General features: G+C 53.2%; 1 protein-coding gene across 11 annotated transcripts; it reads right to left on the reverse strand.

The window, feature by feature from the left end:
• Nucleotides 1-2408: 2408 nt before the first annotated feature.
• Nucleotides 2409-27592, reverse strand: Dazap1 (DAZ associated protein 1). Of its 11 annotated transcripts, none has more exons than XM_076919496.1 (13): nucleotides 24213-24334; nucleotides 20939-20999; nucleotides 16700-16740; nucleotides 16179-16345; nucleotides 15906-15971; nucleotides 12961-13071; nucleotides 12309-12357; nucleotides 9631-9713; nucleotides 7483-7636; nucleotides 6397-6426; nucleotides 6103-6243; nucleotides 5253-5429; nucleotides 2964-3277 (listed from the first exon to the last, which is right to left on the reverse strand). In XM_076919496.1, the coding sequence occupies exons 4-13, from the start codon at nucleotides 16290-16292 to the stop codon at nucleotides 3102-3104; spliced, it is 1101 nt and encodes a 366-aa protein (XP_076775611.1). In that variant the 5' UTR covers nucleotides 16293-16345; nucleotides 16700-16740; nucleotides 20939-20999; nucleotides 24213-24334; the 3' UTR covers nucleotides 2964-3101. The 11 variants fall into 11 exon arrangements, with proteins under 11 accessions (XP_076775609.1, XP_076775607.1, XP_076775605.1 ...); XM_076919497.1 differs by lacking the exon at nucleotides 24213-24334 and adding an exon at nucleotides 22779-23023; XM_076919488.1 differs by lacking the exon at nucleotides 24213-24334 and adding an exon at nucleotides 22779-22984 and having other exon boundaries at nucleotides 12961-13068.
• Between the last annotated feature and the right edge of the window lie 74 nt (nucleotides 27593-27666).

Here is a 27666-nt window from a genome sequence, read left to right on the forward strand (position 1 = left end):
TCTCTTAATCTCTTGAATCTCTTACCCTCTTACTCTCTTGCCTCTCTGTCCCCTCCCCCCTTCTCTTCCTCTCTCTCCACATGGTCATGGCCGGCCTCTTCTTCCTTCTTCTTCTATCTTCTTCCCCCCACCTTTGCCCTATCTCTTGAATAAACCTCCCTCCTTTGGAACCCTGTGGTCTAGAGTGGTCTGTTCTGAACTTCGGTCGGACTTCTAGCAACTAACACTAATTACCAAGGAAATAAGTATAGTAATAAGTACATAATTATTCATGAGTTATACGACCTGAGTCCTTAGGACTGCAGTTCCCAGCAGCTCAGGTCCGGAGAGTGCTTGACCAGGAAGATAGGCGCATTGGTCTCCAGGGTGCAGCAGAGTGCTTGGTCTCTTGGCTGCTGCTTTGATGGTTGGGTGCAGAGGAGGATCACAGTGCATGGCTACCAGTGTGATGGGATGGATAAACCAGAGGCTTCTGGTTATCTGTGGGTTATGACTTCATTGCAGGTGAACTTTTGATTATCATAGTACTTTAAAACATGTCCAGACTTGTTTTCTGGACGTGTCCTGATTTGTTTTCTTTCCTATTACAAAAATGGAGTCAGCTCTGTTAAGGGCCTGCTCCTTACACCCCTGTAAAGAACAAGCAGGGAGCCGGCCGGTGGTGGCGCACGCCTTTAATCCCAGCACTTGGGAGGCAGAGGCAGGTGGATCTCTGTTACAAGTCAGTTTGGTCTACAGTGTGAATTCCAGAACAGCCAGTACTACATAGAGAAAGCCTGTCTCAAAAATTGGGCTGTTGCTGGGCAGTGGTGGCGCACGCCTTTAATCTCAGCACTTGGGAGGCAGAGGCAAGCAGATTTCTGAGTTCGAGGCCAGCCTGGTCTACAGAGTGAGTTCCAGGATAGCCAGGGCTACACAGAGAAACCCTGTCTTGAAAAAACAAAAATAGAAAAAGAAAAAAAAAAAGAAAAAAATTTTTTTGAGACAGTCTCACTGTGTAGACAAGGCTGGCTTTGAACTCAAAGCTCCACCTGCCTCTGGATTAAATAAATGCTGGGATTAAATAAAGGTGTGAGCATCCATGTCTGGCCATACTTTTAATTTGAATTTTTTAAATTAAAAGCATTCACCTCACAGTCAAATATCAGGGCTTTCTCTCCCCCAGCACCCCCTCATTAAGTCTGCCACCCAATCTCCTTAGCAGGGCAAGCCTCCCTCTGGGTGTCAGCCTCCACCTCATCCCATGCTGGACATCAAGTTACAGAGGGTAGTCTTCTCTCACTGAGGTCAGACGAGACTGTCCATTTAGGGGTGCAGAAGCCACAGGCAGGCAACAAGCTCAGGGACAACCCCTGCTCCAGCTGTCTGGGGGACCCGCAAGAAGACCTAGCTGCGCATTTGCTACACACACGCTGGGAGCCCGTGCTCACTCTAGTTGATGGTCAAGTCTCTGTAACCAGCCCCCAAGGGTTCAGGTTAGTTGAGTCTGTTGGAGTCCCTGTCCTCTCCGGGTCCCTCAAATCTTTCTTTCAATACTTCAGTAAGACTCCCCAAGCTCTGCCGTCTGTGTGCCTGGCCATACTTTAAAGGTTTATTTAAGGGTATGGAGAGATGGCTCAGAAGTTAGAGCACTGGCTGTTTCCTGGTGAGGGTTCAGTACTGACAGTGTAGCAGAAGCCAGAGACCGTGAACCAGACCAGTGACTCATGGCAATGAACACATGTCAGAACATGGACAAAGGGTGTGGTGTGACCCATCAAAGCTTCCACAGCAAGGTGTCTTCTAACTTTTCATGTTTCCTTTTGGGGGGAGATTGCGAGGCCAGAGAGGTGTGGAGGGATGGGGCATTGAGTGAGTGAGTGACGCACAGGATGTGAAATTCATAAGGAATCAATAACAAAAACCCCACCAGCTGCTCTTCCAGAGAACATGGGCTCAGTTCCCAGCACCACGCAGCGGCTCGCAGGCAGCTCACCAGAGACCCAGGGGACTGAGCGATGGTGTCTTCTGGTGGCACTGCATGACATGGTGCACAGACAGGCAGACCAACACCTCGGTACATAAACGCAGATAAGCTTATGGTTGAGCAGGCTCAGTAGACGAAGGCGCTTCTCACAGAACCGGGAGACTCCCACTGAGGTCTGCCCTTTGTCCACACAAAATGCAAGCCCCTCCTCACACCAAAATAAATGCAAACCAAACCAAGCAAACCAAAACCCAAACCCACCTGTGTGGATGTCACTTCAAGGCCAAAGATGGGACTCCATGAACCCAGCCCTGTCTCCTGCTTTTTGAGGGCTCAGACCAGAATACCCCACTTCTCTCTAATGGGTCAGGTTCTCCAAAGCACAAGGGGAAGGACAGAGGGAACAGGCCAGAATTACAGACACAAGCAAATAGCACTCAGGTTCTGATCCAAACACGCTGCTTTATTCAAACCGGGTCAGACTGGTCAATGGGAACCTGAGGCCTACCGAGGGGCCTCCAGCAAGGCCTCGCCTGCCCGTGTGGGGCCCAGGCCACCCGTGACTTCAGCACCGCCACCTGTGCCAGGGGCCCTGTGGCACCCACAGCCACACAAGCCGCTCAAAGCGAGGAATGAACAAAAAACCAAACGCACGCAGTAGTCTCTGCCCGCACCCCAGCCCGCGCCGGCGGGAGCCAGGGCCCCCGCTTCCCACACCCAAACCCTGCTTTAAATTAAAAAATAAGCCAGTATACATCGTAGAAAATTTCTCTTAAAAATCTCACAATTTGTAAATGTATATTTTTTTCTTTAACATAAAAGTTTACAATATACGGTAAAACAAAAGGCTCAAGAAAATAATCTCAAAAAAAGGAAAAAAAAAAAAAAGAAAGAAAAAGAAACCTGAAATTCTGAATTAAAGCTGAAGGCGTTTTTTAAACCCTGTTGTTGAACCAGTGACGTGTTTTTATTGTGCTGATGGGTCAGAGAAAAGAAATATATTTAAAACCTCAGTCCAGACGCGGCCTCCGCTGCCCCTCCCCCCCCCAGGTCGAGTGGTCATTTATTTTGTCCCGAGTGTGTGATTGTCACGAGTTCACCAGTCCCGAATCCTGCCCTGCTGCCGTCCCCCTGGCTAGCGCCGGTAGGGATGGAAGCCCTGCACGTTGTGGTTCTGCCCGCGTCCGAAGCCACTGCCGCCAGCGGGGGGACCCCCTGAGCCCGGCACAGAGGGACCCCCATAGGAGGGTGGCTGCTGGCTGGGGTCCGAGAAGCCCTGGCCAAAGCCGCTCAAGTCCTGCCCGTAACCTGCTGGGAGAAAAACTGCTTAGCTCAGGGTCAGGGGACAGTGGCCCAACCCATGGTTCTGCCAGAGCATCTCGCCTGGCTTTGTCTCAGGGAGAGGGGCTGCTGTTCAGGCCTCTGGTCTGTGGGTACCACGGTGGCCCTGGTGGACGTCACCCTACCCTGATGCATCACACACATACACATACACACACACACAGAGCCAGAACTGGGGTGCTCAGCACACTGTGAAGGCACAGCCTGAGCTGAGGAGGAACAGGACAGCACAATACTGGGTTCAGTCTAAGTTCCCAAGAAACCTTTCAGCTAAGCCCAGCCTTCCTGAACAATTGCTGACAATCTATCCATCAGGGGTGAAGCTTTTTTTAAATTATTTTATTTTTTAGGGGTGAAGCTTTGTGAAGGGCAGACGACACCATTTCCTGCCTGCCCTGCCAGTAGGCAAACCAAGCCCTGGAGGCCCCCAGCCTGAGCAGCAGCACAGATGGATGCAGGCTCCACGGGCTTGGGCTTGTGCTCGTTGGGACTTGATGCCTAGGGCGGTAGGGGAGTAGGTCTACCCACAACCTGAAGCCCGGGGCTCAGACCCAGGGAGAGCAATGCCCACCCCAAGGGTGAGCAGCTCAGTGCCGCCTCACCAGGCATGCAGCATGGCTACAAACAGCAGCGCTCTGCGGTGTTCGAACATCAACTCCAGGAGAGCAGGATGTGAACACGATTCGAGTACATTGTATTCGTGACTGAAAATGCCACAAAAAGTCAATCCTCCATTCAGAGAGCTGGCTGCTTTCAGAGGACCCAGGCAGGCTCGGTTCCCAGCACCCACACGGCAGCTCACATGCAGCCTGTAAGTCAGTTCTCAGAGCGTCTGATGCTCTCTTCTGGCTTCAGATAGCTGTTGCACACGTGTTACACATCAACTCACCCACGTACACATGAAATAAAATAATTTTTAAAAAGAAATTTTCATTCTAAACAAAACAAAACAGGAGCCAGGTGTGGAGATACACACTTCAAATCCCAGCTCCTGAGAGGCAGAGGCGGGCCAATGTCTGTGAGTTCAAAGCTAACCAGGGGCTACATGGCTGAGACTGTTTCAAAAAAGAAGCCAAACCAAACCAACAAAATACAATAGCAACAAAAACAAACCTAGGTGTGGTGGGACACAGAAGTCACCAAAGTCCACTGGGAAACTGAGTTCAAGGCCGCCTGTGCTCTGGAGTAAGACTCCAGCAAAGAACAAAACAGGAGGAGGGCAGGGCTGGCAAGACTTGGTAAGATGCTTGCTGCCCACCAAGCAGGATTGTGTGAGCTCCATTCTGACAGGAGAGAACAAATCCCCAAGGTACCCTCTGACTGCCCTCGTGTGCCAGGGCACATACATGTACACAGAACTAAAAATAAAAAGCTTTTTCTTCTTCTTTTTTTTTTTTTAAATTAAGGCTGAGGGACACATGCCCAGCATGTGTAACAATGGCAATTCAAACCCAGGGCAGCATTACAGCTGTGCACAGCACAGAAGTCCAGTGAGGAGAGAGTTCCTGCAGCAGCGGCAGAGGCACAAGAGAAAGCAGCTTTCCACAACAGCCCTAAATCACCCATGCCAACGTCCCGGTGCCACAAGAAGCTGCCAGTGCAGAGCCTGGGCACTTCCCTAATCCCCCGTCCAAACACTGGGCTCCAAAGGGGCGAGAGCAGACAACTTTCCCAGCAGTTGACACACTCGGCACTCACACACTCCCCCGCCCCTGTACACCAGAGACTGCTTGTCCTAGGCTATGACTGCATCACAGAGGGACTTCCCCAGGAAGACAGATGCAAAAGGTAGAGCCTAGAGTAATCCTGACCAAGGGTTCCACAGGACCCCTGGGAGCCCACACTCCCACAGGGGCACCAGATGGGGGTACAGCATCCCAAAATCCCGTCTGCTAGCCTCTCCTGCTCCTGGCTGATCTGGGAGCAGCTGGCCACAGCCACTTACCATACTGACCATAGGGGAAGTCCGGCTGGGCTGCTGGGGGTTTGCTCATGTCTGGGGCAGCCTGAGACGGAGGTGGTGGGAAGGCCAGCGGGGCAGCCCCTGGGGTGGCAGGTGGAGGGGGGACCCCTGGAGGAGCAAACTGATCAGGGGGTGGGGGTGGAGGACCGTAGCCAAAACCTGCAGGGATAGAAGAGCAGGGCATGAACAGCCTGCCAAGACGCACAACCGACTGAGTGTGGGCCACAGTGCCCACCCAGCACAGGGCCAGCATCCCACAGAGACAGCTCAGACAGGCTGGTCAGGACAGAACCAGACCAGAGCACCAGGCAGTAATGTACACAGCTGGGAATTCTAGGTGAAAACTGCAGGCCACTACCAGGGCCAGGGTGCAGCTATGTACTGCATGTCTAGCCAGCTGCAGGAGGCCCTGGCCTCCATCTCAGTACCAGAAAAAAGAAGCCACCACTAAATCCAGCATCAGACTAGTCAGAAAGGTCAGTCACTTGAGCTGGTTTGTCTGCTAGGCCAGGTGAACTAGGCCTAGGCACTGCTCTGCCTTGGGCAGCATGGGTGGGGTGCAAGTCTCATCTGTCATGTGCCCACTGGGAATGCTGGTGTGTGTGTGTGTGTGTGTGTGTGTGTGTGTGTGAGAGAGTGTGTGTGTGTGTGTGTGTGTGTGATCCTGGGTCAGCTCCTTCCCAGAGTTCTACGAGACGCTAACTGCACAGTCCACAGACATCACTGGCCCAAGCCTACAGGAAGCACAGCCCAACAATCTGAGACGCCCCCATGGACTCCTAGCTCCATGGTTGAGTTGACACGCGGGTCTGTCCAAAGGGGTAGCACTCACTGAACTGTGGTGGAGCACCATAGCCCTGTGGGAAGCCCTGTGGTGGGGGGAAGCCTCCAGGCGGTGTGGATACGATGTAGGAGGTGAAGGGTGGGGGCGGGGGTGGGGCTCCTCTGCCCGCAGGGGGTGGGCCATAGCCACCTGCAACACAAGAGTGGGTAAGGGTAAGGGCGGGTAAACGGCCTAGCACAGCCCAGACCCAGGTCAAATCCATGGTCTCCTCCCAACATCAGTAACCCAGTGCCCACAGCACCAGGCTTGCGGGGTGCACTTGACCCCCTTTCCACGACTCACCAATAGCCTGTCCTGCTGGCACCCACATTCCTAGACAGAAAACAGAAGAGAAGGGGCCAGTTAGTCTGTCAGTGACTTCCCTTGGTGTTACCCAGGAACTCTTGGTCAGACGCACAAGTTTTCAATAGGTCTAAGGAGGGAAGGGCTGTCCACAGCTGGGGTCCCAACCTCATAAAAAGGAGAGCCAAGCAATAGGTCCCCTCTCTGCTGGACCTGCGCTGCCGAGAGGGCCTGTGCCCTCAAACCACGAGCCTTTGCAAACTTAAACTTCCTTAAGCTGCTTTTGTCAGAGCAACAAGGAAAATCCAACAAGGGGTTGTGTCATAAGCAGGGTAGCCTGGTGTTTACTACTCAGAGATCCAATACTTGCCAAGGCTGTACCAGCTAAAAGCAGCTAGAATCTCTTGGATGAAGCCCGGCCCCACCCCCATCACCAGCAGGCACTGGGAAGCTGCACACAATTTGCAGCAGAGGGGATGCAGCCACCTGCAGAGCCATCAGGAGAGTAAAAACACAAGGCGGCCAAGGAGCCTGCCTTGTACAGTGGTTTGGTGTTGGGGTGATAGAGGTCTACCATCCTAGCCCTTTGAGAGTGAGGCAGGAAGACTGGAAAGGCCAAGGTTAGCCTGGGCAACACAGTGGACCTGTCTCCAGAAGGAAGGAACTTGTCCCGAGGCTGTGGTGTGTGTCAGTGTAAACATCAATGCAGCCTGCGACCTAAGCTCATGTCCAAGGGAAACAAACTTTCACGCTCTGTTCAGGTCAGAGGGAACCGTAGAAATAGGAGTGGTCACCTGCAGACTGGGGCCTCCTAGGCAGCCACTACCAAGCTCCTGTGTTTACTGTTGCCAACCAGGGACTGGGCACAGGAGGTGACACATTTAGCCAAAGTGACACCACATGCTCATCAAAGGATGATGTGAGCCCCAGCGCATACGTGCACACCTGCCTGGCCCTCAAGCCTCCTGCAGCCTTGCTCCTCGGCAGCCACTTCTGAGGTGGTGCTTGTTCCACCCCTGGACAACAGGGAGGCAGCCAACACCTCCAGGATGTGCTAGCAGGGACAACACTATATCCATGCCTTACCTTGTGGGCCATATCCTTGTTGCCACGTTGGTGGGGGTTGGCCTGCCCAGCCGTTGGCTGCACTGGGTGCCACTCGGCTGCCCCACTGGCTGGCTCCTGGCTGTCCTGGTGCTTGGTTTTTGCTGTCCCGAGGTTCAGCCCGTTTAACCTCCACCTAAACAAACCGAGTACACTTTAGGGAGAAGCCGGGGTGGCACCCCTGCCCTTCAGACACCCGTGATGACTTATGACTACACTTAACGCCTTACGACTTAAAGTGAGTACTTAAGATAAGTTTACTTAGGCCAGTAAGTTTCTTTCTTAAAAAAAAAAAAAAGTTTGCTCTTTAATTTCTTTTTATAAAAAAAAAATGTTTCTCAGGTACAACAGATGCATCTGGAAGCCGCCCTGTGGCCCCTCCACTGCAAGCAGCAGGAGGAGGCCAAGAGCCCTGGGGAGACAGCCAAGGTGGGGCACCGAGGGGTACCCTGCTTAGAGAGAAGGCAGTCACCTTGCACCCAAGAGCCCACCTACCCCCCCGCATACCTGAGAAACACGCTGGCTTTGACTCAATTATTTAAAATGTCTAGTGGGAGACAGACTTACCTTCCCCAGGCTAATGCTTAAAAAATCTCAGTTAACTCAAAGGCATGTCAGAGGGAATGGATGTAAGAACCTTACGATACAGCTAACAAAAAAGTCAACAAACATGCAATAAAATGGACATTGGGATCAGTAAGCAACCTTCATACTGTGTTTGGCAGCAGCCCAGCCCTGGCCCAGCAAGGGGACAGGGGACAGCATCAGGGCCCTAACAGAAGCTGGTGTGCATGGCCTACTTAGGCCAGGGTGTGACCCTACCGCTTTCAAGGGCACACTGACTGACTACTCAGCAGTCCCTGCCCAGGCTGCCTGTGTTCCCAGGGTTAAGCCCAGAACACCGACTCCAGTAGGGCCTTAGGGCAGGAACTAAGCACTCTGGCCGCCCCAGTGCTTAGTGTTTTGCCAGCAAAAGCACAGCCCCACCCCCACCCTGCCAGTGGCCAAGAGCAGTCTGCTGTGAGAACTTGGGAAGCGGATGCTTTAAGCCCGGGCAGTGTGAAAGAAGGAACCCAGCTCAAAGTTAATGAGCCCCCAAGCCCCCGGGGACTTGTCCTGCTTACGGAGCAGTTGTGTACCCAAGACTAGAGGAACCTGGGCTGTGGCTTCTCAGACTGGGCTTTAATTATCATGCAGGCCCAGCTCTGGACACTTAGTCCCCCAGAGGCTGCAGTATCCAGTGAAGGTTAGCAATGGGCAGGCTGGGCTCTCATAGAGAGGACCTGAGGATGATGGGGACCATCACACTACACACAGCACTCTCTGCACTGCTGGCCAGCTGCTTTACTCTCCACTGCATGCTGGCTTAAACTGAGGCTGCAGGAGTGTCAGAACAAGGCTGCCCCATCTCACTGGGGTCTGTCTGGGAGGACGAGAGCCAAAAGCCCAGAGCCTGGGCTGCTGCACGGTCCGGTCCCAGAGCCTAAGCCTTCCTTGTCCCTCTGTACCTGGGCCCAGCACAAACAGGCAGCCACAGGAGTGGCGGGTGGATCTAGTCTCGGGGCTGAGGCCTGACACAGCTGGGCAATCATGCATGCCGAGGAGGCTGGAGTGGACCTCGGAAGGTCTGAATGGGAACCCTGCGCATGCGGCTACAGAGAGCTGAGGCCCTGGGCCTGCCCTGCCCTCTTTGGCAGCAACACAGTATGAAGACGGAACACCAAAGGTCACTTGACTGCACGTGGTTAAGTGCTATCAGAGCATGTGGCTGGTCCCGGAGTTTCACAGTAAGTGACCCGATAGAAAACCAATCCTTCAGGATGTTTCAGTGCTCAGTTTGGAGCTGGACCTCGGACCCCTGAGGCTCCCGCTCATCACATTAAGGTCACTGTTACAGAGAAGGGGCTGGGCCACATCTGAAGGAGTGGTCATAAAAACCAAGCCTGAGGCAACACTAGGGTCTCACTGAAGGTTCCCCACCTCCCAGGGCCCCACCCTCTATCCCATCCCCCACCCCTCAGGGGCAGAACCCCATGGATGTCCTGCGGGGAGCACCCACTTTCCAGTGAAGCCCCTCGTTGCCTAAGGCTTGGCTTGGTCTTAAGGTAAAATAAAACTACAACTACACACTTTTTTGCCCATGATGTCGTGAAAATGCATGTTGACAGCCTGGTCCACTGATTGTTCGTCCTCGAAAGTAATAAATCCAAAACCTAGCCAACGACGAAGAGTGAATCAAGGTAGCAGGGCGTGTGACACAAAACAGGATGATGAACAGTATCAGGGCGGCCACAGGACAGAGCTGGGTTTCAGACAAAGCCTGTGTGCAGAGGGGCTATGGCCCACAGCAAGTCGGGGACAGTGGGTGGTATTCACCCTTCTCTGGGCTGAGTGTGGCCATGGGGAAGAGGGGTGTCTGGGACAGGGTGTGTGTGGTGTGTCTGGCTTTTCTGAAACCCAGCTTCTCCCCTGGGGTTTGCAATTCGCTTCGCAGCTAGTGCTGACAGCAGCCCCCGCTGTTCTAGGCGGTACCGAGTGCAGTTACTATCACGCCTCGCCAGGCTTACCCAACACTGTTGGCTAAGCCCGCGGAGTGAGTCCTATGGCTAACACTCCTACTCCTCTATGCACGGACGATATAGGTAAATACAGTAATACACAAAGATACAGGCCACAACGGGTTCCAGCAGGTCAAATTCTGCTGTCAGCAGCAACAGCAAGAGGCATGGTGTCATCAAAAAGAAAAAATAAAAAAAAAAAAAAAAAATAAAAAAGAAAACCAAAAAAAGAAAAAAATAATAAAAAAAAAAAAAAAAGAAAAAAGAAAATTTCAAAGGAAAAAAAAATTTAGCATTTCCCAAACACAAGAAAGTGGCAGTATAAACGAAGTTTGGTTGGTCTGGGGCAGCGCGGCCACCCGACTAGGGGCAGGAGGGGCAGGGTCTCTGGCCTCCACTGAGGCCAGACTGAGCGCTAACATGTCCTGCAGCTGCGCTCAGGCCCAGAGACCTCAGGGAACAAAGGGAAGGAGGTTCCAGACAGAAGGGCCCAGAAGGGCTCCAAGAGAACTAATGTTACAGCGGACAGAGGATGTGTGACAAGGGTCCCTGTGCACTGTGACACGGGAGCTGGGAAGGAGTGGCCTAAGGATAGGACCACAAGCTGATGAGATGGGGTACTGGGGCTGAACCCGGAAAGTAACCCTAAGAGGACACGAGAAGGAAAGAGACAGAAGTAGGAAGAGGTGAGATGGGAGGGGAAGGAGGGCGGGGGCGGGGCTCCTGCTGTCCTGTGCAGATGACCAGGGCAAGAGAGAAGACAGATTGATGAAGATGGACTCTAGCAGAGCTGAAGGATGAAGAGACAAGACCAGGGACAAAGGACAGAGGAGAGTAAAGGAGACTGCAGACAGGGGGCTTAGAAACTAAGAGGTGGGGACAAGATGGCCTGCTATTAAAGTCAGCAGACATGAAGCAGGAAGGAGAAGAAACACTGAGATCCACCAAGACCCTCGAGGGGTCAGCAAAGCCAAGAAGACAGGAGGTGCTGTAGGGGGGCCCTGCTGACCCAACCCTTGCTATCTGCCACCCGATGGGTCACTTCCAAGCCCCCAAGGGACACAGGCCCACACGCCAGCCCCAAAGCTCTTAGCCCAGTTCCTGCTGCCCCTCCAGCACGGGTCAGCAACACTAGCTGGGGCTGGCTAGGCCACCCGGGTGGCGGGAGGGCGGTGGCGGCAGCTGTGCCAGCCGTGGGCGGGGGCACCTAGGAACTGCCCTCAGAGTCCCGCACACCGAGGCTTCGCAAAGTCAGAGGCGGCATTTAGAACACAACATAGTGATGAAGACATGTGAAAAGTTGACATTCTCTCAAACGGCGGGAGTGTCTGAAGCCACCGGGCTGGCTGGGTCCAGGCACAGTGCAAGAGGCCGTGGGTCGTGGGGGAGGAGCCGGGGCAGGCTGTCTACAGCGCTGTGTCAGAGGCAGCAGCGGGACAAACACACTGAAACTTCGTTTACACCCCACGGGAGCAAAGCCGCTCCGTCCTCTGACTGCGGGCGGGCCTGTACCTGTGTGACTTAACTTAGCACCTGGAGAGAGATCTAGAGAGACATCGTTAATCACAGACAATCACAGAGAGAGGAGACAGCTTACTTAACGGTACCGTATTCTATGACACTACGTACATCATTAAGCATGTATGTCTACCGTAAATTAAGACTAAAACTTAACAGCTAAACCACACGAGTGAGCAGTGCGTCCTGGACGCGTGAGGAGGCTCAAATGGCAAACTATGCTCCTGAGCGGTGGCGCCACGAGCACCTGAGCAGGGCCTTTGGTGACAGGGGACTCGTGGATGAAGGCTGTGTGTGTTGAGGGACACAGAGTGTGAAGGGTTGTGTGAGGTGAGGGTTCTGTGGCGTGGAACACTTTGGTCCAAAATGGATGCTGAACCAAAAACGAGGGTAGCCAACATCCAGAAAAGGCAAAGGGCTGGAGAGCATGGCTGGCTCCTGCTCCGGGGCCAGGGTGGACTGAGTGAGGGTAGCTACGGTGTCAGCACGGTAGGCTGGGACAGCTGGATGAGGGGAAGGTGCCTGTGCTTTGGAGGACCTTTAGAAACACAGCTGTGCTCGTCTTCATGTGAAAGGGTCCATGTGACGGGAGTGAGTGGAGGGCGGGGACTGTGTCTGGCATGTGGCCCAGTGGCAGTGGCTGTGCAGCATCTGACCGTGGCTTGTCTAGGGCGAGATAGTTTGCCATCTGAGGGGAGGACATGGGTCAGGATGAACGGGCTCAGCCCTTACCTCGAGGCCGCTGCTTCTCTGCATCATAGATCATAACCACCTCTGTGACCTGTAGACAAAGCATGATTAAGGCAGACTGTGTGGAGGTAGGTGCCACACACCCACTCAGCCCATTGCAGGAAGTCCCAGGGTACCAGCTAACGGCAGACCAGCAACTGTGTTGGGATGAAGTTCTGATGGACATATACTACCCAGGGTCAGCTGCTGTACCTGCTAACACCCCAGTGCAATACCTAGCAGGTTAGGCCCCACTGTCTTTTTCTGCCCCACCCAGCTGCTCAAATCCTGACAGTGAGCAAACAGTGTCATCCTGTCCCAAAGGCTAGACCACACCCAAGAGTTCCGCCCCTGGAAGATGCCAGGTGAGACAGTGCAAACACCTCAGTACCAGGCCAGCCGCTCCTATAGCAGAATCCTCTGTGGGCATAACCCAGGTGTCCAGGTGGCACAGGGCTCAGAGGCCCTGGTCTAACTAGGGCCAGCTGCCTGGTCACCACAAGGCAGCATGTGTGCCTCCCAGGCATCGCCAGCTCCTCACTGTCCACTGCCCTGCTCTCCCCAAAGCCCCAGGCAACACTGATGGTGAGAAGCAGTAATTAAGGTCATGGCAGGAGACGGGCCAGGAATGGCCATGGCGGCACGCAGAGCTCACCACTCCAAACTTCTTGAAGTATTCCCTGAGCTCCGTCTCGCCGCAGTTGTGGGGAATGCCCCCAACAAAAATCTTGTTGGATTTGCTGCTGTCGCTCCTGGGTCCTTTCTGCTGTCAAGAAGGGGGTGGGGAAAGGGAAAGTCAGTGACTTCTGAGGGAACATGCGCCCACAGGCTGGCATCACACAACCCTTTTCCATGGCTTTGTACTTCTGAGATGGCCCAGGCTGGTCTTAAACTCTCAGCAGCCCTGCTGCCTTGGGCTCTGTGATGCTGGAACAGCAGATGCAAAGCCCTGGCCCGGTCTCTTGGGAGGTATCTCCTTGATGTTCTATTTTGTTGAGGCAGTCTAAAACCCTGAAGTCCTGAAACCCACTATCCAGACAAGGGTGACCTTCAATTCCTGATCCATCTGCCTCTGCCTCCAAGCACCAGGATTAAAGGTGTGCACCTCCCATGCCCACAACCACTGCCCCAGCTTATCTGCTTCTGAGCCAGCTAAAACCAGAGCACACCCCGAAACTGCACGGCTACTCTGAGGATACCAGGAGACAGGCACCTGCCTGCAGCACCCTAGGCATTACACATACTGCCTTGGACCACAGGAATGGAAGGTCTGTGGGCAGGGCAGGTACTGTAGGCCTGCGTTTACTACTCGGGATTGCTGCAGAGGTCACCTGAGAGGCAGTCTCAAACCAACAGAAAGCCTGCACTCTTGGGCTGGCAGGATGGCTCAGTGGATAAGGGTATTTGCCATCAAGCCAAACCCAAGTTTGATCCCTGCAATATACATCATGGAAGGGGACCAACTCCAAGTTATCCTCTGCCGCCACCTATATGCATACTGTGGCATTCATGTCCACAAACACCAAACATATAAATGCAATCAAGAAAACACTTAGGGCCGGGTGGTGGTGGCACACGCCTTTAATCCCAGCACTTGGGAGGCAGAGGCAGGCGGATTTCTGAGTTCAAGGTCAGCCTGGTCTACAGAGTGAGTTCCAGGACAGCCAGGGCTACACAGAGAAACCCTGTCTCAAAAAAATAAAAAACAAAACAAACAAACAAACAAAAAAAGAAAAAAGAAAACACTTAGGAGGACTGGAGAGATGGCTCAGTGGTTAAGAGCACTGACTGCTCTTCCTGAGGTCCTGAGTTCAATTCCCAGCAACCACATGGTGGCTCACAATTATCTGTAATGGGATCAGATGCCATCTTCTGGTGTGCCTGAAGACAGCGACAGTGTACTCACATACAAAAAAATAAATAAATAAATCTTTAAAAAGAAAGAAAGAAAGAAAGAAAGAAAGAAAGAAAGAAAGAAAGAAAGAAAGAAAACACTTAGAAATAGTAACAACAAGAAGCCTGCAATGTCTGAAGCAGGTAGATCTGTGAATTCTAGGCTAGCCTGGTCTACACAGTAAGTTCCATAACAGCCAGGGATATGACTACTCTGTCTCAAAAACAAACAAAACAACCTGCAATGTGAAGATGAGGCTTCTGGCCTGACTTTTTTTTTTTTAAAGTGCTTGGGACAAAACTGGGGCCTTCCACATCCTAGGACGTACACACCAATGATCTACATTGCCAGTGCAGATGAAGACCTTGGCAAGGTTAAAAAAAATACAAAGGCAGACTGGAGAGACGGCTCAGCAGTTAGAGGTCCTGAGTTCAATTCCCAGCAACCACATGGTGGCTCACAACCATCTGTAATGGGATCCGATGCCCTCTTCTGGTGTCTGAAGACAGCCACAGTGTACTCACATACATGAAAATAAATAAATCTTTAAACACAAAGGCAGTCTCAAGAATAGCAGCTGGGTGTGAAAACCTGGGGGCACAGGGGACCCAGAAACATTTTGACACTACAGCAATTGTGGAGGACCTTGCCCTGCCCCCCACCCTGTTTCCACTGCTGCTCCTGTTCGTGGCTCTAGCCCTGTCCCCAGCCCTGTGGAGACTGAGGCAGGAGAATACTGGGTTCCAGGCTGATTTGAGATACAAGGTAAGACTGGAGAGCAGGAGAACACAGCAGTGATGTGCGCTCCCCTGGCAGGAGCCCATGTGTGCAGTGTGGCTCAGCAGGCTGGCTGAGGAGTAGCAGAGTGAACTGGTCAGTGCCATGTTGTGGATGGACAGCAGTTCCTCACCCCCACCGCCACCCCACTGATGCCCGTGTGAACAGCTCTAAGGCAGCAAGCACAGAGCTGTGCTCAGCCTACAACCTCTGGGAACTGGCTTTCCTACATGAAAAGGGGCGGGGCTCCTGATCACCACTGCACACCTGTCGGAGAGAATGTCTTAATGGGAAAGGGCTGGAGACACGGCTCCGCAGGTACGAGCACCCACAAGGTAAAAATCACAACTGTTACAACCTCTTCTAGCTTCCTGGGCACCAGGTACTCAAGCAGGGCATAAACAGACATGCAAAGAAAATACCCACAAGTAGAAAAATACAAATAAATTTGGAAAGTAATTGGGGAATGGCAGCTTACAGCTAAGGTCCCAGCACTTGAGAGGCTGAGGCCAGCTCACCAAACAAAGGCACTGCTTGCAGAGGCCTGGGGGGCCAGTTACAGCATAAGCACAGACTCCTCCTAGACAGCTATCTCTGCCTGCACAGCTGGCCCAAGTGGAAGTGAAGGCATAGCTTGCTGCCAGGCAGGAATTGCTGAGGTATGGAGCAGGGTCTGGCTCCACCCACCCCAAGAGCAGCTGGACAGGCGGTGGGCTCCTGCTGCTAAAGCTAAAGGGCTAGGTAAGACTGCACCCAGCCCAAGGTGCTCTTCAACTTGGCTTTCAACGGCTCCAGCATCCACCGGAATCCCATCTCCCTTACAACAGTGAGCAGAGTGGGATAATGATGGCCACCCTCTAGAATGACAGAGCACCCAGCCCAGCCCAGCCCAGCCCAGCCCAGCCCAGCCCAGCCCAGCCCAGCCTTACCCAGCCTTCCTTGGGCCTTGTTCGCTCTGGCTGCATCCCCCGAGGTGTGCATGGCTTCGGATCAATCTGTGGGAAATGCCAAGTCAGAGCCATGAGCAGGAAGCCACCCTGCCATGGGCACTGAATCAGCCTGTTTCAAGCACCTATCACATCCCAGGGCTTGTCATCTCAAGGGTCCACCCTCTAATACACCCCGCCTTCAATAGCCTGAACCCTACAGCCAACTAATTCAGACAAGTGGGCAAAGACGGGAGGACCCATGAAGTCACTTACATTCCGGCCATCTAGGGTGTGTGGTCTGCTGGCCAGCACTGTCCCCACACAATTGGGGTCTTTAAACTTGACAAATCCAAAGCCTCGAGACTGGTTGGTGGTTTTATCTTTCATGATGACAGAATCCACAACCTCACCATATTGGGAAAAGTAGCTGCGTAGAGTCTCTGCTCGGAGACAGGAACAAAAGCACACGTGTCCCTAGCTTAGGCACAAGCTCAGCCTAAGTACACACACACACACACACACACACACACACACACACACACACACACACGCGATGCAGCACACCAGCTTCACCCAAGCTGCTTGGCAGCTAACTACTGGGGGAGATGGCCCAGGGTACAAGGGGGATGGCCTTGTGCTAGAAAAGTCAGACTAACTGCAGGGAACCAGAGGCAGGGCCGGACAAGCACAGCCCGAGCACGCTGACTGCAGGGCAAGCTCTGCCAAGGGACACAAGGCTAGACCCACAGGCACCAGAGCCAAGCCTGTTCATGGCCGGGCACCACTGCTCCTACCTTGAGTGGTACTCCAGTCCAGGCCGCCCACAAAGAGCTTCCTGTAGGGAAGAGAGGCTCAGGGTCAGCTAACCCCTTTAGGGTTGTCCCACCCACACCAGGCCCACAGGAAGAGGGATGCGCTCAGCCAACCTGTGGGCCACACAGAACTCAGCGAAGAACTCCCAGCTTCCATACTATGGCAGGTAAGAGATATGTCCTTGCTGCCACAGAGCAGGCCCTGTCAGAGCTACCTGGCCACGACAGGCCACACTGCCTGCAGCTTCTGCCTAACCACCAGAAGAGGAGTCCAGCCTAAGCCCAAGAGATGCTCTGTCAACTAGGTAATGCCCTAGCCTAGGACCTGTCCCATGAAGCTGCTGGACAGCAGTGGGAACAGGGCCTTAGCAGCGGCTCCTGCCATGCCTGGGACCCATATCTGTACAGCACCGTCTTCAAGGCCACTGCACCCCAAGTGAAGAGAAGCAGTTGTATCAGATGGCCCTTGGGCCTCAGCAGTGAGCACTAACTGTGTCACCTGAGGCACTCAGGGACTCAGGCATCATTCAATCCCTCCCCAGCTCTGGGTCATGAGGCAGGGCCCAGCAGGAGTGCCTGGCCCTGTAGCTGGCACACTAAAGCTCTGCTTGCCAACCCTAGGTAAGATACTCTGGGCAAATCTCTGAGCAAGAAGGATCCCCAGAGCCAGCACCACGGTCAAACTCCAGACATAAAGAACCCGCCCATCGTACAGGAAATGCTGGCCCTCTGCCCTTTGCTACCCACGGGCAGCCGATTATACCACGGCAGGCTGCAAACCAGAGGGCCTGTGCAGGTGGGCATATTACTGTCTTGCATGCAATTAACTAGGCCCGACATGTGAGCCAGGAGACATGAGCGTCCTCAAGTGGTCCAAGTGACCCCCACAGTAGAGGTGCCAGCCATGGATAAGCATGGGTCTTCCTTCCTCCCTTCCCAGTTGTGGAAGAGTTGCCCTGTCCAGCAAGGTTGCCAGCTCACTGGCTTCCTGAATCCAAATCTTTGCGAATGATCCAGCCTAGGCAACTGCACAGGTGGCTCAGGGCCTGGCCTCATTAACATAAAGCCACGTGTCTCCTCGGGCCACAGTAATGCCCACTGAGACCAAACACAGCAAGCTTAGCCCTGTGACAACACAGCCACTGCCAACAGGGCTTCCTAACCAAGCAGGAGGCCACAGGGCACAGGAAGAGGAACCGGTCAGATGGGTCCAGGCTCTGGGCCCAGGTGCAGTTTCAGGTACAGACCCTGGGCAAGTGCTAGGTGTGGTGGCACAGGCATGCAGACATCTAGCACTTAGGAGCAGTGGAAGGAGAATGAGAAGCAGGAGGCCACAAAAGGCTTTTTAAAAAGAAAAAAGGAAAGCAGCTCTGTCAGCGGCATCACAGGCCTGTAGAAAGCACTGAGAGTGGGGTGAGGCCCTCATCTCTTTTCCTGGCTTCAGGCAGCAGAGTGCATCTACACCCTGCAGTGCCACAGGCTAGGTTGGCCATGTCTGAGGTGACATGCCATTCTACAGTCGAGGCTCCCTGTGGAGCCCAACAGGACATTACTGAGGTTGCATACCACCTGCTCTGAGGCAAGGAGGGCTTCTGCCTGTGTAGACAGAGGCTGTCTGCCTGGCTGAGAAGGTAAGACAGGCCTATGTTCACAAAGATTCTGAAAGGTTCCAAGATGCAGATTTCAATTCCTTTCTGGCTAGACCTAACCTCTAAGCCTGGGCCGAGGACAAAATATTCAATCAAATAAAAACAGAAATGAAAAGACAGCGCCTCAGGAAGGCCTGCTGATCTGGCCCAGCCATGCAGGAAGCCAGCACCTGCACACTGTGGACCAGAGAAGGCCACTCAGCTCTGCAAGAGACTATGGGTGACAGCAACAATCAAGGTGCCTCCAGGGAGAGCTGGTGGACTCCTTATTCATGGGCAACATGCCATGGTTGGGTACCTGCACCCCACATTCTGCTGCTGAACCTAGAACCTGCAGCTATCACTTCCCTTCAGGCTCCAGAGGCCAGAAAAGAGCTCTTACAGGCTTCTGGCAGGGCATGGAGGGATCCAGAGCCTATCCCTAGGCTGGCTCCCCAATTCACCCTCAAGGACACACAATGTAGAAGCCCATGACCCCCACAGATAGAAGTGACATGAGGATGTGACTGAAGAGGCCTCATCTCTAGTGACTAACTTCCACAGATGGTCCCACCCTCCCAGCTGGTCCTCAGTGCACATGGACTTGTCACATGGACCAAACACAACCTCATTTCCTATGATGGCAGCCCCTGGAAAGAAACAGCAATGTTAGAGACACCCTGCTCTGCCATGGCCTCCAGTCCTCTGTCCTGTTCTTCTCTTCCCCAAGGCCACTGAAGCCCAAGGCCCTGAGACTAAGCACCTTTAGAAAGGGACAGCTCCTCAGGAGCCCTTGGGGAAGCAGCTCAGACTCATGGCCAGGCTGACAGCAGGCACCAACAGAAACATCCACAGCCTCCGGACTGTGGTCAGGGAGCAAAAGCCCTGCTGGGTAACAGCTGCCAGAGAAGTGACAACAGTCCGGCCCGCCCGACTCTTCTGAACCCAGGGAACCTTGGACCACCATTGAGCCAACAGGACCCGCACTCACACAGAGAATGACTGAAGCAGCCCTCCAGGGCTGAGGGGAACTTATCTCTGCTATTTACTCCCAGATGGATGAGCAGCCCCCAGCAGGTTCCCTGCCTCCTTTGTCCCCTCCAGTGAGCTGTCAGAAGGAGCAACCTCAGCTGGCCTGGCTGAGGTCTGAGGTGCTCCAGGGCTCAGGGCTAGGCAGCTGGTTCCTAGGGTAGGGACACTGAGCAGTGGTGGCCTCTAGGTGGGACATACATGAAGGATGAGCTCAGTCCCTCCTCTCACAGGCCTTTCACTGCATCCCACCTTCTGGCATCGGTCCAGCAAGAAGGCACTCAACCCAATCTGACATGCCCAGCATCCACAAAATGCAGTCTGCACAGACCCCACACAGGCAGGACCCTTATCCAGGTCAACAGAGGTGCCCTAGGCCACAACCCAGGCCTTCCTGGAAAGACCTTGCTTCCAGGATACGTGGTGTGCCTGCCTTTCCTTCTCCAGGTGACGCTGACAACAGTCAGTGTACCAGCTGTTAGACGGACCTTTGCCACCACCCTGTCCCACAGGCCTGTCACTGGAGGAGCTGGAGAGAAAAGTGGCCTGGGCCTCTGCTCAACATGGGCATGAGCCTGATACTCAGGGACAGCCCTCGCACCTGACTTCAGGCCGCTCATGACAGCTCTAGAAGGCACAGAAACCTCCTGCGTTGCCTGACTTAACACTAGAATGCAGAAAACCACACTCAGGAAGCAGTGGTACCACATTCCCTTCAGACTCCAACCCTCCAGGCCAACCAGATGTCTCAGCAAGGCACTTGCTACCAAGCCTAACAATCTAGAACACACATGACCGCACGCACATACACACGCATGGGGGTGGGATGCAGAAAGGGGAGGGCCAGCAAGACCTCTCGGCAGATGAATGAACTTGCAGCCTGACACCAAGTCTGATTCCCTTGGCACACAGTGTAAAGAGTTAACTCCTGCAGGTGTCCTCTGATCTCTCCATGTGTACGGGCATATGAACATACAAAATTTTAAAAGAAATGGAGGCTGGGCATGGTGCCGCACACCTTTAACCCCAGCACTGGGGAGGCAGAAGCAGGAGGATCTCTGTGAGTTCAAGGCCAGCCTGGTCTACAGAGTGAATTCCAGAACAGCCAAGGCTACACAGTAAAACTTTGTCTCAAGAAAACAAAAAACAAAGCACACACACACACACACACAAATTGCTCCAGGCAGAGTGCAACACACCTTTAATCCCAGAGCTCCGCAGAGAGAGGCAGGTGCATTTCCCTGAGTCTAAGGCCAGCCTGGTTTACATAACAAATTTCTGACCAGCCAGGGCTATTTTAGGAAAAACAAACAAATACCCCAAAACAAACAAACAAAGACCACAAATTGGAGGTAGCCCCAAGGATGGCCCCTCTGCTACCTCCCATCTACCTTCTCCTGGAGAGAGGACATTCACACCACCACGACAGGCTCTGGCCAGCAGTACAGGCTCTGGCCAGTAGTAGTTTTGAGACAGAAGGGGTAGCTCCTGCCATTACCTAAGTCCCCAATCCATGCATGCACAAGGGTAGAGACCCCACCAGATGCAGCAGCCAGTCACTCACCTACAGGTGACTGCCTTGGCTGAACAGGTCAACGAACCAGGACAGCAGTCTGTAGAGGAAACTACAGAAGGCCCCATTACCAGCATCTAGACAGCCCCAGGGGCAAGGAACTCTTACAGGGACCTTAGATGATCCACTGACTGACACAGCCGATAGCTTTCTCAGTAACCAACCCTACACTTAGAGGCTCAGCAATTCCCAACTTTAGGGTCCATTCCCAGCATTAAGAACAAAACAGTTCAAAACTCCCTTTGTAAATAAGCTGGGTGTGGTAGGGCACACTTTTAATCACCCACTCAGGAGGCAGAGGTAGACTGGGCAGGTGGATCTGTATACACACTCAAGGCCAGTGTGACCTACAGAGCAAGCACTGTAGGACTGCATAGAGAAACCCTGCCTCAAAACCAAAATAAAACACAAAACTGGCCTTTTGGGTAGCTTCCTGGGGACTACAGAGCAGGGTCTAGCACCTCATTAAATGTCCAGGAGGTGCATGCTGTCACGGGGAGGCCTGCAACAGATGATAGAACCAGCAACCTCTGAACTCTCTCCCAGGTCCACAGTGGTCTTCCAGACCCCCAGGGGCATGCCACAGACCCGGCCCCAGTGCCCTTCCATTCAGCAAGGTGCTCTGACCCCAGGACAGATCCACAGGAAGCACACCCCTTGCCCACCTCATGAGCAAACACACTGCCTACTAGGCCCAGGTCCTCAGTGCCAGGCACACTCAACACTGAGGGCATTAGGCAGCTCACCTGCCACCTCAGGAAGTCTGCCAGACGGCAACTCAACTCTTCCTGCGGAGGGAGACACCTGCTAAGGAGCCATGATGCAGGGAGGAGGGCTGAGAGGAGTAAGGATGTTCTAGAGCACAACGTGAGAACTTGCTGTCCCCCAGCCCAGGTGTTACAAGTTGGAGGCAAGAAAATGAACCCCCAACATCCCTGGCCATGTGCACCTGTCAAGTTCCTGTACCTGCAAGGAACTCAGGATGCCATTCTGCACTCCCTGGGCCAGAAAATTGACAAAGCAGCAGAGGAGTGGAATTCAAGGCCTACTGGGGAGACCCAAAGTGTCCCACAAAAGCCCAGGCTCCTAGACTAGGTCCTTTTAGAATTCCACATGTGTCTGGATGCCTCAAACTCTGATATTACAAGAGACCCCACAAGGTCCCACTTGGGGTTCCCCTGTCCTCCATCTCCTCTGTGATCTTCCTGACTCCCAGGCTCCAGGATCAGGTTCCACAGCTCTAAAAAGTTCCCTCTGGTGGCCCTCCAGTCCAATGTCTTCTTTCTTTCAGAACCCCGTATTCTGAGCTATTGCTGGGTTTTCCTGACCCCTGGCTCTTATATGAGAGTCTCTATACTACCAGGCTGCAATTCAAAGCCTCCCAGGTCTCTAACTCCCCCTTCACAGGCCCCTAGCACCTTGAGGTTCTTGTTTCGTTCTGGGTGCCCTGGCTTGTTGAGTTGGTTCTGGGGTGGAGGTCTCTTCCTGGCTTCTGGGTTCCTCTTTCAGGTTTCTGAGACCCTTTATGGTCTCCCTAACCCACTAAGAATCCTTTTGGGGAGTCTCTGTGTCTTAAAGGGCCCTTCGGAGTAACCTAGTCTCCGGGCTTCCCTTTGGGGTTTCCCTATATGTTAGTCTATTCTTTGGTAATCACTGGTGTCTTCCTCTACCCACTTGAACTCCACTTTGGAATCCCAAACTCATGTCTTCTGATACCTCTATGACCCTGAGCTCTAATTTATTCCCCAGCCTCTCATTTATCCTATGAACAAGTAATAACAACAACAACAAAAAATCAAACAAACCAAAAAGAGTTGTCTTTGTTCCTTACCTTCCAGGCCTCCCTGGCACACGGTCTCCATTTGGGTCGTCCCAGTTTGGCCAATCATCTTTGGGAGTATTCCTGGACCCCCATCTGGTGTTCTCCCAGGCTCCTGAATTAGCCTTCCAAGTTCCCCTAGCTCCTTACCTATCCCTTGGGTCCCCCAACTGCCCTCTGGGCTCTTCTCTATTCTGTGACTTCTGTTGAAGGTCCCCCTAGCCTTCTGAACTACCCAGTATGATCTTTCTGCCCTATTTCCTTAACCACAATTATGGCTTACAGTCTCCCATAGAACCAAGGGTCTCTTCTGGAGTTCCCTCAACCTCTCAACTATCCTTTGGTAGCTCCCTGACTTCATAGCTCAACTATGCCCTAATCTATCCTTTGAAAGGGTCCTTCAATCCCTTATTCTCCCCGACCACCTCCCACCTCATGCTCATAACCCACCCCCCAGCTATCTTTTGGGGTCCTCATGAGTTCTAACTCCTGTGTAGGACTCAGCACCTTGAGTTACCTTTTGGGGTCTCCCCGACCCTTACTTTTTGGTACTCCCAAACTCCCTGAATTTTATCTGAGGGGGTCTCCCTGACACCCAGGCTCTACTTAGGGTCTAACACCTGAACTATCCTTTAGTGTCTCCCAGTCTCCTGATTTGACGGTCACCCTAATTCCTGAACTCCAGAGTCCCACAACCTCCAAAATTAACATTTGGAGATGATTCCTTGACCCAAAGCTCCACTTAGGAAGCCACTAACATCCCGATCTGTTCTTTGTGGCCCTCCTCATCCCTGCAGTTCTGGTAACCCCAGTACCCTAATCTTTTGAGGAACCCATCAGATCCATAAGTTATCCAATGGGGTCTTAGTTATAATCTATACTTTGGGGCTTCTCAGCACCCATAACCTAATTTATGGGGGGGTGGGTATCTGACCTCCTATGTACTCTTTAGGGTCTCTTAGCATCCTTAGTTTATCTTACAGGGTTTCCATTACCTGTGATCTATCTTTTAGAATCCAACTCCGCAGACTAACTCTATGGGGTCTCATCTATTCTTTGGTGATCCCTCAATTTCACCAATTTAATACTTAGGGTTCCCAAGAACCTGGTCCATTTTTGGAATCTCCCTGCCACCTAGAATCTATGAGGGGTCTCTCAGCACTCCTAATTAGCCTACATTACCTTCCTGACTTCAAGGGTCCACTTAGGGGTCCTCAACACCCTGATCTATCATTTCGGGGTCTCGCAGTCCGGCGAGTTACCCATGAACCTTTATTTAGGGTTTTTTTGACTCGTGAGTTATCGTCTTGGGTCCCTTCAGTTACCCATGGGCTGCCTATGGGACGACCCCCAGCACCCCGGCTCTCCTCCTCCGAAGTCCCGGCCCCGTCGGCCCGGCACCCCGGCCTCCCTCGCTCCGGGCCTGGCCCGGCACCACAGCCTCACCCGATTTCGTCGGCGCCCGCGCTGTTCATGGCGCCCCGTCCCGGCCCGCTGCGCCCCGCTCCTCCGGAAGGTCACCGCTCGTCCCTCCCCGCAGCCGCGGCCCGGATCTGCGCAACGGCGGCGGCGCTGAGCCTCCTCCCTCCGCGCCAACGGTCGCTGCGCGTCCCCGCGCCTCCGCGCCTCCGCCCTGCGCACGCCCGGGCGCGCTCCCGCACGGGGCCTCCGGGGGCGGGGCTAGGGGCGCGCCGCGCGTGCGTGCCCGCTTGCGAGAGGTACGCAGGGCTCTGCGCCGGCGCAGCAGGGAAAACCGAGAAATGCGCTTCCGCCCCGTCCAGTCTAAGCCTTCTGGGAAATGCAGTTCTCTGCATTATCAGGCCTTCAGCAGGCGCGCGGAGGGAGGCAGCCACGTGCGTGCGTGCGTGTGCATGCAGCGCCCGGCGCTCACGGCGCGCGCAGGCGCAGACGCGGTTTCCTCTTTCTCCACTCGCGAATCTCGGTCTTGCGTGAGGGGCCTGCGAGGGAAGAAGTCCAGGCCGCCCCTCAGAGGCCGGTGCATAAAGCAGGCTGCGCTGCATCCTCGTGCTCTGAACTGTGTCACCTCCTGATCTTCCCTTTTTCCAGAAGATGATACAGAGGGTTACAGAGGCTGACTCACCTGTCCAAGGTCATTCAGTTAAGACCCGATTGGGTTCAAAGTAAAAAATTAACCAAGTTCCAAGTTCACTGATTATTAAAACAAAACACAACACCCACAGTACCACTAACATGGGCAGCCACAGTCTTTGACTACTGTCTATTGTCTGCTGGTTGACTTCTCAACTGGATAATCTGCCTTTCCTCTCATAAGGAGTTCCTTATCTCAAAAAGATATAAAATAATAAATAATAACAGCAGCAACAACATAATAAGTAAATGAATGAAACGAAGTAATGGCTCAGTTTGTTGAGCATCTTTTCAGGCTCAAGGCCTAGGTCTTCATCCCTAGCACCACTTAAAACAGGCACGGCAGTACAAACCTGTCATCCCAGCGCTCAGGCTAAAGAGGAAGACCTTTGGTGAGCTACATAGTAAACTAGAAGCCAGTCTGAGCTACATGAGACTTTCTCAAACAGAAAAATCCAACAAAACATACAAAAAAAAAGCCTAGAAGCAGGGCAGTATTGGTGCACAGTTTTAAACCCACCTCCTGGGAAGTGGAGGCAGGCTGATCTCTGTGAATTAAGTACAGCAGGTCTACAGAGTGAGTTCCAGGACAGCCAGGGCTACACAGAGAAACCGTGTCTCGAAAAAACAAACAAACACCCCAATCAATCAATACTTTGAATTGGAGGGTGACCTGGGACCTAGTCTCTATGTCAATAAACAAAATCTAACAAACAACAATTCATTTCTGTGCTGGGCATAGCAGCTCAGAGTATAAAAAACAGGCCGAAGCTTTTGTTTGGGACAGAATCTTCCTATGTAACCCTGATTGTCCTGGAACTCAGAGATCTCGCTGCCGCTGACTCTTGAGTGCTGAGATTACAAAGCTACCCATTTTATGCTTTAATCAGACCACATGAGATCATCAGAAGGACACTCAGAGTAGTGGAGCAGTGGAGACTGGAGTGGAGCTGGAGTTCAGTGGGGGAAGTGCTCTCCTGGCAAGCACAAAGCCCAGGGACCCATCCTGAGCTAGTGCTGCAGAAACCGGGCATGGCATGGCAGGGCAGGGCAGTACACATTGTTGATCCTAGCACTGCAGAGGTGGAGGTAGCAGGACCTGGAGTTCGAGGTCACCCTTAGCTGTGTGAGAGTTTGAGGCTATCCTGGATTACATGAGAACCTGTTTCTTCCAGAGGACCAAAATTTGATTCCCAGCACCCTTGTGGGGGATCACAATGCCAGTAACTGAGCTTCAGGGGATCTAGTGCCCTCTGCATTGCACACGTGTGGTGCACGAGCACACCCATGTACATTTAAAAAAAATTAAAAAACAAACCAAAACCCAAAAGTGTTAACTGTTGTGATTCTAAGCTGGAGCTCTGGTCTCCACCCCTGGGTTTTAGCAGTTTTCCCCACCTGTAAAATGAGGGTATCAACAGTTACTGCTCTAGGGTTTGTCCAGCAGTTCTCAGAAAAATCATCACCAAAAAAAATCGCCACACCTAACATGCCCAAGTGACCCAGGAGTAAGCTAGAGCCGGTGGATGAGAGGTGTGGATTGGAGTAGCTGGGAGAGGACCGGCTTCTTAGACCTCACCAGGGCAATGCGTGTCTAAACTTGAGGCATCTAGCCAGGCATGGTGGCACACGCCTTTAATCCCAGCAGTTCAGAGACAGAATCAGGCAGAACTCTGTGAGTTCACGGCCATCTTGGTCTACATAGCAAGCTCCAGGACAGCCAGGAGTTCCTGTCTCTAAATAAACAGATAAATAGAAATAAAAGATCAACTTGGAGGAGCATCGTGGAGGGCACGCTGAGATCGGCAAGTTTCACAGCCTCTTCGGACAGTAAATAAGAGTACCCTTGCGAGGCAGTCAGGCAAAGGCAGAAAGTCAAGCCTCATTCCAAATATCTGGTGCCAGGGAGCTTGCCCCGCAGATCGCAGAAGCCACAACAGTGCACGTGCCAGCATATAGCACCCTCTGAAGCACTGGCCCCACTGGTAGCCTCTAGGAATCCCTTCCTACAACGCTAGCACTTCGTCCCTCATGGTTCCAACTTCCTGTCTTAGACAACTAGGCCCCGCCCAGAATCGTAGACTCCGCCTTATTCACGGTAAAAGTTGGATTCAGCTCCACCCTTCGACAACTACCCTGGCCCTCAGGCTCCTCCTCTTTGGAGCCAACCTCTACTCTAGCGGAAAGCTAGGCCCAGGCTCCTGTTTTGCCCCTTCCAGGCTAGGCCCCACGCGTGGGAGAAGACTAGGTTTCTCCATTAGCAGAAGGCTTGGGATTTCATCCTATCCCATAAACACCTACCCCATGGCTCTGTCTTCATCCGTAGCAGAAGGCTGGACACCACTGTCTCAGCCGGCTGGCCCGTTCCTTAGCTTCGTCTCTCATACTTAGCAGAATGGTGACCCCACCCCACTGCTCCGGTCCCGCCCCTAGCAGAAGGCTGGACTCTGCCCTACCCTACAGGCTCCATCCTTATGGCTCCTGCCTGCATCCCTTATAGAAGTCTGGAGTCTGTCCCAGCCCACAGGTCTGGCCCCATCCATAGCAAAAGGTTGGAATCCTCCCCAGTCCCCCAATGCAGGACCTATCCCAGTCCATAGATCCGCCCCTCACAGAACTTTACTCCGGGTTCCAGCCAGTAGCCCCTACCCTTAGCACGCTCCACCCCTACCCCTCAGGCTCCATCCACCCAGGCCCAGTCCAGTACTAGGCTGGACACCCGCCCCAGGCAAGCCCAACCCTCTTCTAATGACTGGACCCACCCTAGCCCAGCCAGGCCCCGCCCCGGCGA

Source organism: Arvicanthis niloticus, chromosome 22 (genome assembly GCF_011762505.2).
Source record: "Arvicanthis niloticus isolate mArvNil1 chromosome 22, mArvNil1.pat.X, whole genome shotgun sequence".
Classification (NCBI taxonomy): domain Eukaryota; kingdom Metazoa; phylum Chordata; class Mammalia; order Rodentia; family Muridae; genus Arvicanthis; species Arvicanthis niloticus.

Coding starts and splice junctions, on each gene's coding strand:
- Dazap1 (XM_076919497.1), bottom strand. CDS start 22,836: ATGATTGGCCAAACTGGGACGACCCAAATGGAGACCGTGTGCCAGGGA. Junction 13,072..15,905: donor CAAGGCCCAAGGAAGGCTGG/GTAAGGCTGGGC, acceptor CCTTCTTGACAG/CAGAAAGGACCCAGGAGCGA. Junction 5,430..6,102: donor TGGTGCTCCACCACAGTTCA/GTGAGTGCTACC, acceptor CTATCCCTGCAG/GTTTTGGCTACGGTCCTCCA.